Source organism: Biomphalaria glabrata, chromosome 2 (genome assembly GCF_947242115.1).
Source record: "Biomphalaria glabrata chromosome 2, xgBioGlab47.1, whole genome shotgun sequence".
NCBI classification, from domain to species: Eukaryota; Metazoa; Mollusca; class Gastropoda; family Planorbidae; genus Biomphalaria; species Biomphalaria glabrata.
In genome coordinates, this window is record NC_074712.1 from 40,733,967 (window position 1) to 40,747,115 (window position 13,149).

General features: G+C 38.7%; 2 protein-coding genes across 15 annotated transcripts in view; one reads left to right on the forward strand and one right to left on the reverse strand.

The window, feature by feature from the left end:
* The window catches only part of LOC106054487 (cGMP-dependent protein kinase 1-like), a 275,978-nt gene that overhangs the window by 89,476 nt on the left and 173,353 nt on the right, over positions 1 to 13,149 (forward strand). The window lies entirely within an intron of this gene.
* LOC129924701 (mucin-17-like) lies at positions 1,871 to 10,188 on the reverse strand. The gene is made up of 4 exons (XM_056021194.1): positions 10,078 to 10,188; positions 3,509 to 4,012; positions 2,618 to 3,427; positions 1,871 to 2,536 (listed from the first exon to the last, which is right to left on the reverse strand). The coding sequence occupies exons 1-4, from the start codon at positions 10,186 to 10,188 to the stop codon at positions 1,871 to 1,873; spliced, it is 2,091 nt and encodes a 696-aa protein (XP_055877169.1).

The following is a 13,149-nucleotide window of genomic DNA, read 5'->3' on the forward strand; positions in this document are numbered from 1 at the left end:
AGACAACATAGAAGATATAGTAGTACAAGAAAATGGAATTCAAAAACTATTAGCCAACACCAAACCAAATAAAGCGTCTGGACCTGATGGTATTCCAGCTAGATTACTTAGCAATGAGCTAGCCCCAGTGTTCAAAATACTCTTTCAGGCATCGCTTAACCAGGGCAGAGTACCAAAGGACTGGAAAAAAGCTAATGTCACCCCCCTATTTAAAAAAGGAGAAAAACCTGACCCAGGAAACTACAGACCAGTATCACTTACCAGTATCACATGTAAAATCCTAGAACACATAATATGTAGCAACATCATAAACCACTTAGACAAACATAATGTCCTCACCCCATACCAGCGTTACTTTAAGAAATATAGATCATGAGAAACACAACTAATAGGACTAATTGATGATTTTTCAAAAGGTTTAGATAATAGTGAATAAATAGATGCTATCTTACTAGATTTTTCTAAGGCTTTTGACAAAGTTCACCACCATAGTTTGCTTAAAAAAATAAAATATTTCGGCATTAATGGTCCACTGCATCAGTGGATTAAAGATTTTCTGATAGGGAGAGAACAAACTGTAATAATAAATGGCTCTATATCAACACAGATAACAGTAAACTCAGGTGTACCTCAAGGAACAGTCTTGGGTCCACTACTATTTTTAATTTACAGAAATGATTTACCAAATTGCATTACTTCAGGAACAAAAGTTAGATTATTTGCAGATGATTGCATAATATATAGAACAATAAAAACAACACAAGACACATATATTTTACAAAGAGAATTAGATGAATTACAGAAATGGGAATCAAATTGGAGCATGTCTTTCCACCCAGAAAAATGTCAGTTGTTAAGAGTAACAAAAAAAAACCTAAAACAAATTAATTCCACTTATCTAATTCATGGCAAACCAGTAACACAGACTAAAAACGCAAAATACCTAGGTGTTATAATAAATGAAAAACTGTCATGGAATCCACATATTGATGAAACTATAAAAAAAATCAAAGAAAGCATTAGGATTTATTAAAAGAAATTTCTATAAATCAAAAAAGAACATAAAACTAAAATGTTATTTAACCTTGGTTAGGCCAATAATAGAATATGCATCCTCCGTTTGGGACCCCTCAACTCAAGAAAACATTAAGAAACTAGAACAGACACAAAATAGAGCAGTGAGATTCATAATAAACGAATATTCACATTTGACTAGAGTAACACCTTTAGTAAAATCACTAAATTTAGAAAGCCTTCAGCACAGAAGACTTAAAAGTAAAGTAGCAATCATACATAAAACACTGAACCATAATCTTCAAATACAAAAACAAAATTTAATAAAATACTCTGAAAGACACAAAGATAAAGGCACATTCCTCATCCCATATGCTAGGACAAATTTTTACAAATACTCCTTCTTCCCTAGTGCTATTAGAGCATGGATCAATGGGTTGTCTGAGCTAGCCAGGAAAACCAGTGACTTGGCAGAATTTAAGTCATTGGTTAAAATGCATGACTAAATGCATGACGCGTAGGACGTAATCATCTTCTTTTTTGAAGTAACGTCTGTATTATATAAGATAAGATAAACAACACACCCACATCATTTCGTCCACATTTTTAACCTGATATTTCTGCTTATCAATAAAACTGGCGGATAGAAATCATGACTTCAGGAAATACACATCAAAATGACGGTATGATGTGACTCGACAATCCCCATGGTCTCACTCACCACTCTTTTGTTTCGAGATTAGGAGCGAAGATTTCCAGAAACCATCATATGACTAGTTTTTTAACACACACAAAGTTATGAGTGCAACAACTTTTTAAAACAAAGATAGATTTATAACATAGAAATTAAGCTTTTTTAAAATATAAATATCAATATTTTGTTGGCCTGAGATGGCTGAGAAGTGGTGACCGTGTTGGCCTGAGATGCCTGAGAAGTGGTGACCGTGTTGGCCTGAGATGCCTGAGAAGTGGTGACCGTGTTGGCCTGAGATACCTGAGAAGTGGTGACCGTGTTGGCCTGAGATACCTGAGAAGTGGTGACCGTGTTGGCCTGAGATGCCTGAGAAGTGGTGACCGTGTTGGCCTGAGATGCCTGAGAAGTGGTGACCGTGTTGGCCTGAGATACCTGAGAAGTGGTGACCGTGTTGGCCTGAGATGGCTGAGAAGTGGTGACCGTGTTGGCCTGAGATGCCTGAGAAGTGGTGACCGTGTTGGCCTGAGATGGCTGAGAAGTGGTGACCGTGTTGGCTTGAGATACCTGAGAAGTGGTGACCGTGTTGGCCTGAGATGCCTGAGAAGTGGTGACCGTGTTGGCCTGAGATGCCTGAGAAGTGGTGACCGTGTTGGCCTGAGATGCCTGAGAAGTGGTGACCGTGTTGGCCTGAGATGGCTGAGAAGTGGTGACCGTGTTGGCCTGAGATGGCTGAGAAGTGGTGACCGTGTTGGACTGAGATGGCTGAGAAGTGGTGACCGTGTTGGCCTGAGATGGCTGAGAAGTGGTGACCGTGTTGGCCTGAGATGCCTGAGAAGTGGTGACCGTGTTGGCCTGAGATGCCTAAGAAGTGGTGACCGTGTTGGCCTGAGATGGCTGAGAAGTGGTGACCGTGTTGGCCTGAGATGGCTGAGAAGTGGTGACCGTGTTGGCCTGAGATGCCTGAGAAGTGGTGACCGTGTTGGCCTGAGATGCCTGAGAAGTGGTGACCGTGTTGGCCTGAGATGGCTGAGAAGTGGTGACCGTGTTGGCCTGAGATGCCTGAGAAGTGGTGACCGTGTTGGCCTGAGATGCCTGAGAAGTGGTGACCGTGTTGGCCTGAGATGCCTGAGAAGTGGTGACCGTGTTGGCCTGAGATGGCTGAGAAGTGGTGACCGTGTTGGCCTGAGATGGCTGACAAGTGATGACCGTGTTGGCCTGTGATGCCTGAGAAGTGGTGACCGTGTTGGCCTGAGATGCCTGAGAAGTGGTGACCGTGTTGGCCTGAGATGGCTGAGAAGTGGTGACCGTGTTGGCCTGAGATGGCTGAGAAGTGGTGACCGTGTTGGCCTGAGATGCCTGAGAAGTGGTGACCGTGTTGGCCTGAGATGCCTGAGAAGTGGTGACCGTGTTGGCCTGAGATGCCTGAGAAGTGGTGACCGTGTTGGCCTGAGATGGCTGAGAAGTGGTGACCGTGTTGGCTTGAGATACCTGAGAAGTGGTGACCGTGTTGGCCTGAGATGCCTGAGAAGTGGTGACCGTGTTGGCCTGAGATGCCTGAGAAGTGGTGACCGTGTTGGCCTGAGATGGCTGAGAAGTGGTGACCGTGTTGGCCTGAGATGGCTGAGAAGTGGTGACCGTGTTGGACTGAGATGGCTGAGAAGTGGTGACCGTGTTGGCCTGAGATGGCTGAGAAGTGGTGACCGTGTTGGCCTGAGATGCCTGAGAAGTGGTGACCGTGTTGGCCTGAGATGCCTAAGAAGTGGTGACCGTGTTGGCCTGAGATGGCTGAGAAGTGGTGACCGTGTTGGCCTGAGATGGCTGAGAAGTGGTGACCGTGTTGGCCTGAGATGCCTGAGAAGTGGTGACCGTGTTGGCCTGAGATGCCTGAGAAGTGGTGACCGTGTTGGCCTGAGATGGCTGAGAAGTGGTGACCGTGTTGGCCTGAGATGGCTGAGAAGTGGTGACCGTGTTGGCCTGAGATGCCTGAGAAGTGGTGACCGTGTTGGCCTGAGATGCCTGAGAAGTGGTGACCGTGTTGGCCTGAGATGCCTGAGAAGTGGTGACCGTGTTGGCCTGAGATGGCTGAGAAGTGGTGACCGTGTTGGCCTGAGATGGCTGAGAAGTGGTGACCGTGTTGGACTGAGATGGCTGAGAAGTGGTGACCGTGTTGGCCTGAGATGGCTGAGAAGTGGTGACCGTGTTGGCCTGAGATGCCTGAGAAGTGGTGACCGTGTTGGCCTGAGATACCTGAGAAGTGGTGACCGTGTTGGCCTGAGATACCTGAGAAGTGGTGACCGTGTTGGCCTGAGATGCCTGAGAAGACTTGTGCCATAAGTTTCACGTCGTCCCCCCTTTTTTTTTATTTTATTTTATGCTTTTTCTTGTTAGTCTAGATATATTACAAATTTAATTGCATGACTCATCCAAACTAATTGATACTATATAAACTTTATTTTTTTTTAAAGTATTTAAACACATATTTTCTTGTTTTGTTTGATACCAACAAGGGAAATCAGTCTTTCACTATTCACAGATACCGCTAAAACTGGGGTATTTTTATGGAAAAAATGCTTGCATAAGTGATTTAAAAAATTAAATTTTTCGCTTTCAGAAAAGAAAAAAACTAGCCGTTGCATCAGAACTTTGAATGGTCTAAAAAATTATAGTGTCAGATTTTCACTATCTTTTCTAGTTTACGAGATCTAAACGGGACGGACGGAACGACCAACAGACATTCCACACAAAACTAATAGCGTCTTTTCCCCCTTTTGGGAGCCACTAAAAATTAACCAATTAGTCAATTGGTAATTAATTATGTTGTTTGATATCGAATAAAGGAAATAACATCTACATTATTGAGATATATGGTTGTAAGTGTGCAGTTCTTTCCGTTAGAAAAGCTTTTTTTTTTTTTTTTTTTTTTTTTTTTTTTTTTTTTTTTTAAATTTAAGGATTGCATTTCTATTTGCTTGTCTTTAATTTGCATTTCAGTGGTGCACCTGTAATGTATAAATGTAATTGAGCGGTGAATGACAACTAGGGCCTACATCAGTCTAATAAATCTCATTTAACCCAGTGAATGATATAGTTTATAACTAGGGCCTACATCAGTCTAATAAGTCTCATTTAACCCAGTAAATGATATAGTTTATAACTAGGGCATACATCAGTCTAATAAATTTCATTTAACCCAGTGAATGATATAGTTTATAACTAGGGCCTACATCAGTCTAATAAGTCTCATTTAACCCAGTGAATGATATAGTTTATAACTAGGGCCTACATCAGTCTAAAAAGTCTCATTTAACCCAGTAAATTATATAGTTTATAACTAGGGCCTACATCAGTCTAATAAGCTTCGTTTAACCCAGTGGATGATATAGTTTATAACTAGACCTACATCAGTCTAATAAGTCTCATTTAACCCTTTGGAAAAATTTAAAGTGACAGTGATGAGGCTAACTTGTAAACTAATCTATCTGTGTGTAACTTGAGATTTGACAAATTAAAGATGTGATATTATAATGTTGTGGTATTTCAAATCTTCGAAAGGTCATTTTAATTATCAACATTTATAAACAAATACAAGTGTTTAACTTTTTGTCCTTTTAAAAATAGTCGCTTTACTTAGTTCATTTTGGTCGTAAAAAAGACACACACACGCGCATGCACACAGACACAGACTTGAATATTTCGTTGTCATGGTTTAACTCTTTCTCTCTGTAATTATTTTTACACGCTTCGAAGGAATGCTTCATTTTGCTCATTACTATTTCACTACCTTGTTATGATTAAGCTTTAATAGCTTTTTTTGTTTGTTATCAGAAAATGTATTTGCTATAGAATTAAAGAAAAATACATGCTCTTTTTATATATAACACAAAGTCATGTTTATAAAATTAAACATTAATTTAATTTAATGAGGTCAAATAAACGATGGTATCAACGATTAGAAGAGAAAGAGTTAAAACTTCCAATTGCGAGACTCTATGTAGATTTAAATAAGTCATGTCTTTCATGGCTGTCTCCCTGCTATTCGGTAACAAAAGATTCCTGTTCAAACTATTGAATCAAGTCTTGGATAAACTCTGTACTGTCCACCCCCCACCCCCCAGCCAAAGAGAACTTGCCTTTAGAAAAACCTAGAAGCTGGGTTTCCAGTGCCATTGTGCTGACATTTTTTAACACGCAAAAGTAAAAAAAACAAACATTTCTTTTTATTCGGTAGACTGTAATGTAGTTAGTGAAACACTTTTACAAGGAATTTCACTTGCTTTTAATAAACTCGAAAACAAAGTTTATAAATGCAAATTATTACAAGGCTCTATGCTATATCTAGCATTTGTCGATGTGGGGACATAGAAGTTTCGGACATGCGTATTGCGGGTCGCAATTTTATAAAATTTATATGAAAAATTGGTCAAGCCCTATGAACCAAGCCTCAGAGGCTTCAGTGGCGAATAGTGCCATGACACAGGCCGAATATTGCCCGCGGGCCGTAGTTTGGGCGTTACTGATCTAGAACTATTGTATTGCTGTACGATTTCTCTGCTATCCTCAGACCTGTGTCAAGTGAGAAACAATAAGTCTCTCATTTCATTCTCTATTGTTGTGACTGAGTTCTATTTCTTTTTACAAACTTATATATATATATACTATAAAGTATAAAGTATGGCGTATGTATGTATGTATGTATGTATGTATGTATGTATGTATGTGACTTATAGAAATCAAAACCGCTTGACCAATCTTGATAAAACTTGGCAGGAATGTTCCTTGGGTACCAACTTAGACCGTAGTGTATGTATTGTAGCCCTAAAACAAACTTATGACTGTTGTAAAAAATTAAGTTGTCCCACTCTATTAAAGCTATAGTATTTTATGGATCTAGGCCATGTTTAACAAAACCGCTGGTTTTAATTCCCCAATAGAGTTTTAATGTCTTCATAATAAAGGGAATGTCTTCTAATTTAAAGGAACCCAATTCGGTACTAAAAAAAAATTAGATTAGGAAAAAAATATATTTATGGTAGGGACCCTGCATTTTACATTTAGAATATCACTATCAGTCATGGTTCTTGACATAGGCTTTTAAAGACGTAGGACTTGAAAGATTAAAAAAATTAGTGTATTATACTATGGACGTAACTTTAAACCACTGGCACCTATAGCATTTGAGCCTTTGATGTCATTAATAGTAACAGTTGTTATTGTAAAAACAAAGCTTAGAAAAGGGGTCCCGCAAGCATCCATTTAATTGGGCCTCGCAATTTGCAAGGCCGGCCCTGCCTATAACGTTTGTAGTACTTGTATCAGTCTTATGTAGGCCATATGTTAATAATGACCAAAATGTCAGACTAACTTAGAAATTACATTCTACACATAATACTTAATGGCGGGACACGTTATCAGTTCCCTGCCTCTTTTTGTTTTGTTATAGTATACATTGTATGAATCGGCAGTATTTAATGATTCATTTCGCGTTTTCACCAGAGACATTCAAACAGGCATTGATGGATTTACGTATAGACAACATAAATGATTGCTTGGGGCCCCCCGACCCCACTTGCCAGGCCTGGGTTGGTTGCAAGCATTTGGAAGAAAGAGAACAGAAAAAAATTGTCTTACGTTGATTACAAGCCCTCCCCCCCCCCCCCCATATGTTAAATAGCTTAGGGCCTTATCAAGTCTAAATCGTGTCCTTAAGAAACAGGTAGGCGTTTACTGCTCTAGTAGGTTCCAAGCCACGAATTGATTGTCACAATAGAGCTTTCCTATGGCGCCATTATATTGAAGGGAAACAATTCTTCATTGTCCAATGGTGAATGTAAATAATGTAGAATAGGAACGTCTGATTAATATGTCACGCCTATAAGTACATATTAAAGTAAAGTACATATATAAAAGTAAAGTACATAAGTACATATTAAAGTAGTGTACTTATGTAAAAACATATTTAAGTACTTATGTTAGTACATATTTAAGTACATATTTAGGTACATATTAAAGTACATATTTATATAAGGCTTGTCTTCGAGTCCGAAGATTTATGAGGAATGCAGTATTCCCCTTGGCTGAGCAGCCCCAGCTGTGACCTACATATTTTGCCACATCCAGGGCAAGCATAACAATTGTCCGCAGGTGGTCGATTTAGATTTTCTTTTCGCCGTCTGCGTTTTTCCTCGGCAGCAGGTTTTCTTTTGGTCTCAAAGGTGTATCCCAGGGCCTTCGTGAGTGACCTTCAAATGTCTCGTTCTGAGGCCGCATGCAACCAGGTGCTCTCTTCTATGTCAGCCAAGAAAAATGACGCCTAAGCTGGTCTTTGAAGCGTTTCCGTGGGGCGCCTCTGTTATGTCTACCACCTTTTAGCTCACCAAACAAGACTGCCTTTTGCCTACGTTCGTCCCCCATACAGGATACGTGCCCTACCCAGCGCAACTGTCGGACCATAAGGAGTCCCTCTATCTGTCCATACCGGCGTTCACAAGGACATCGCTGTTTGTAGTGCGGTCTTGCCACCGTATGTCCATGATGGAGCGCAAGCATCTTTTGCGGAAGCGCTCAAGGAGTCTTAGTTGTTTTCTGTATAGTGTCCATGTCTCAGAGCCATATAGAAGGGTTGAGAGAACCACCGCCTGGTAGACATTGATTTTTGTAGGCAGGCGGAGCGATTTGTTCCGCCAAATTCTCGTTTGAAGGCGTCCAAAAGCGCTACTGGCCCTGGCCAGAAGGTTATCAACTTCCCTTGAAAGTGAGGCGTCATTTGACACTACTACCCAGATTTGTGAAGTGGTCTACCACGTTAAGGGGCTGTCCGTTTACGGTGATCCTTGGGGCTGAGTATGTTTCATTGGGTGACTTCTGGAACATGACTTTTATACATAGTACCTATTTAAGTACATATTTAACTACATATTAAAGTAAAGTACATAAGTAAATACATATTTAAGTACAAATGAAAGTACATATTAAAGTAAAGTACATATGTAAGTACATATATAAGTACATATTTAAGTACCTGTTAGAGTATTGTACATATTTATATACATATTTAGGTACATATTCAAGTACATATTATTTAAGTATGTATTTCATTATTGTATTTTTAAATTAATGGAGAAAGTCTCGACCTCTTATGGTACTTCGTAGATGTATGCAGTTTTTGATCCCTAGTACTGTAAATATACATCGGGCGGCCGCCGGAAAAAACCCGGATGTTAAAAAAAACAAGCGTGATATTTTGAAAACTCGTGGTATTGCCCTTCCTCCAAAATTGGACCCACGAAAGTCAAGAGACCACTGTGTGCCTATTAATAATAATATTCTAATGTGTGCCACGCTGTCAACAAACATGTTGTAGGCTCAAAGCACTGTGATAACATTGCAAACATAAACACGAGATAAATAATGTTTGTTATTTCATTTGAATTTTTTTCGTTAGGTAACAAATCTTAAGATCCCCTCCCCCTTGTAATCAATGTGTATACCCCCTCCCCCCCCCCCCCTTTAGCCGATACGTAATACCCAAACATTTCCAAACGCTTTTTGAGAAAGTCGCCGCGCCGCGTGGCGTAGTGTCAACACATTGAGAACCGGTGATTTAAGCTCTCAGTTGACGTCTTATGTAAATGACTTCCACTGTTTTCAGAACCAAATCAATTCACAGACGTAATTAGCTAGCGTTACCAACACATTTTTTAAAACATTGTTAATTTCTGAGAGCATAATAAAAATGAAATCACATTACAGCCCGTAATTGTCTCTGGGACAGTTTATTGATTAAGTTGGCAGCACACACGTGGTTTTTTTAACACGTGATTTTCATGCTGAGAATGCAACCAACCAACCAAACAAACAAAAGTATAACTTGCTGAACGAATTAGCACTAGTGAGCTCAACACAATCGTCACTCTAACATTTGTATTCATTAAGATCAGTGTCACTTTTAATGAGTGAGTATTTAACGGGGGGGGGGGGGGCATAAACAAATATAAAAAGAATATCTATCTATCTATCTATCTATCTATCTATCTATCTATCTATCTATCTATCTATCTATCTATCTATCTATCTATATATCTATCTATCTATCTATCTATCGCTATCTATCTATCTATCTATCGCTATCTATCTATCTATCTATCTATCTATCTATCTATCTATCTATCTATCTATCTATCGCTATCTATCTATCTATCTATCTATCTATCTATCTATCTATCTATCTATCGCTATCTATCTATCTATCTATCTATCGCTATCTATCTATCTATTTATCATCTTGTTACCATTCTCTCTCCTACTGCCGTACTAAACTCTACTGTCTCTCTATCTCTTCCTGGACTAGTACGTTTCATTCGAGGACTCACTCCAGCCCGGACTTCACGGCCGACTAACAGTTCCGGTCTCCTCGCTGTGTTGTACTGGACTGCTTTACACACTGGCTGCCAGGTCTTGCGGTATGCGCGCTGGACTGTCATTCGGTCGTCTCGATAGTCTCGGGTTCAAACCCTTCCGCTGCTATTTCCCGTCGTCCTGCGGGAGGTTTGGGCTAGGAAGTAGATCTTCAAATCTGAAGGAACATCGGAAACATGTAAAACATTTACTCTGGTCCATTGACAAACGTTGACCTGGGTCGTTCGTCTGAATCACACACACACATCAGCTGTAAGGGTTTCCCCCAACACTGTTACAACAATATACACATACCAACAGAGAGAGAGAGAGAGAGAGAGAGAGAGAGAGCGAGATAGAGAAAGAGAGAGCGAGATAGAGAGAGAGAGAGCGAGATAGAGAGAGAGAGAGAGAGAGAGAGAGAGAGAGATAGAGAAGTGTTGTGTCATCGAAATAGATTGTTTTTCAGATAAATACCTTCAGATAAAAAAAAATCATATGTATTAGTTCTTGGTTTGTCATGTACATAACTATTCCTGTACTTAGTGACCACATGTAGAAGTCACTTCTCATCTTTAACGTATTGCTCTAACACACTTGCATTGTGCTGTCTCTTTATTTCATGATTAAATCTTGTTCACGTTTTGTATTGCTTCACACCAAACTGGAGCTCGATCGCAAGCAATGATTTAGAGCAGTGGTCTTCAACCTTTTTTGACCTACCGCCCCCTTTTCGTATTTTTTCTTTAAAAAAATCCGCCAGCGCCCCCCTCAAAGAAAAACAGTTATAAAGAAGCGTGAGAAGGCAAATTTGAACAAAATATTATCTATTTATTAATTTTTATGCTGTCAATAACACTTATCCCGCTTGAGAGACGACCGCATGCCAAAGCTGATTGTTGTGAACTCCTTGGCCTATAACTGACGAGCTTTGAGGAGCCCCTCTACCCCGTGAGCGCTATAAAGATTTATTCAGGCGCCATTTCGCTCTCATTGGCATAGAGGAAAGTACCTGGCAGCAGATAGCCTCTGAGAGAAACAGTTCGAGAGCTCTTACAAAAACTGCGGGACAAACATTTGATGCTCAAAGAAAAGCCAGCATACAACGGCTTTGTCTGCATAAAATTCGGGAAAATATGTAGGTCGCAGTTGGGTTTCCGTAGTTATGTGAAACACTGGACTCAGCCGTAATCTTCAGAATAAAAGGCAAAAACAGCCAATATTATCATTATGCAAAAATTATGTCAAATAATTTGCAGTGATTACACACAAAAATTAATTGTAAAGACTTTCTTTCAAATCCTAAGAATAGTCTCCATTAGAAATTTTGAATATTAGGGCCTACTGTTTTTAGGTTTAATTGTAAATTTAGTTTTAATTTTTAATATACATATTATTATTGCTGAATTCACTACAAAATGAAATTAAGCTAATGGTAACCTTGTGCCTCCTTAGTCTGACAATATTAGAAATTTCAAGCTTTAAATTAGCCAAGGCAAGGCGAAGGTCTCCTCTATTTGCTACATCCAGTCTATTTCTTTGCTTATTCATTAACTTTGTTACGCACTAAATCTAGGTTAACCATGTATGTTGATGGAATAGCTAAAACATAATTCCATTTTCGACCAAAGTTTGGAATTTTACTGAAACATTTAAATGCAGCCACATCTATGTTGTGCCTCTAGGGGCGAAGCTAGGAATTTCCATCGTTTGGGGGCCAGGGGGCTTGACATCTTTGGAGGCCGATGCATTTTACGTAATATTTAATTTAATTAATTAAAAAAGCAATAATTTCCCCCCCCCTTTTAAATGGGGGCCCGGGGGATTTTCAAATTTCCCCCCACCCTAGCTACGCCACTGTGTGCCTCCTATGTTTACATTCTTTTTTACTGAAGATATGATTTTGTAAATTAATTTTTTCATTCAAATCAATTTGAACGAATGTAACAGATGTTTAATAATTGTCATTTATATATTTTTCTTTTATTTTAGAAGCGAATCTTAATTTCTTCATAGAGCATTGTTATGTGAATTGCATAGATATCGGTGTCCTTGGGCAGTAATTCATTTGTCAACAAACAAGTTATGTGAGATTGTAAAACTCTTTAAAATAGATTTAATATCTCGATAAAAGAGAAAATGATATTATCAATAAAAGTCAATCTCTTTCCTAGCAGTCGGAGGTTCGCTTCATTCATTTGTGTTAGATGCCTACCATGTAAAACAATGTTTTTTAGCCTGCTTTAAGTCATCGCCAATCGTTGAATCTTCCCGTTTCTCAAAAAAAAAAATTATTTAAGAGCTTAAAAAACGAGCCATAACCATTAACAAACCCCTTTCGAAATCCAGCGAACTTCAGTTTACAACAAGAGTCTAACACCTTTTTTATTATTTGTTTCATAAAACTGTTGAAGGATGCGCTTATTTTCGGCATGGGTTTGTATTTTATTTACAGTTTTATAATTAGATTCAAATAGAAATGAAATTGCGGGCCAAACTTTTCTTGTGTATCATAACTCACAATGTGAATAGTGAAAAGATTTGTTCTTTATTCTATATTACCTATGAAGTCATTGTAGCGTCCAACCACTGATGGTTTCCTATATGTCCTCATAAGCTACATAACGAGACAATTTTGAAATAATATTTCATCTCTAACAGAAAAAAAAGTATTTTTGTGATACACATGTTTTAAAATAAATTTAGTTTTAATCAATTTTTCAATTTATCATAAGAATTTTTAAAAAGCTATGCATTTTTCTAAGAAGCCACTAAAACATATCCTGCTTTGCTGTTTTTTGTTTTTAATATTGTTTTAATTGTAGATTTTTATAATTGTTCATGAGTATTCTTAAATAATTTTTGGATATCGCTATATGTTCGTGAAGCCGACTTGGTTTCATAACCTCATCTGAAAATGCCATCAAAGTAGAACTTACTTTTTTTTTAGTGGCAATTCCCTAAATCTCAAGGAGATATTACATGACATACCAGTGAGTTTTCGTAACATTTTATCAATGTTTTTTGTTTTTAAAAAGTTAAATTAT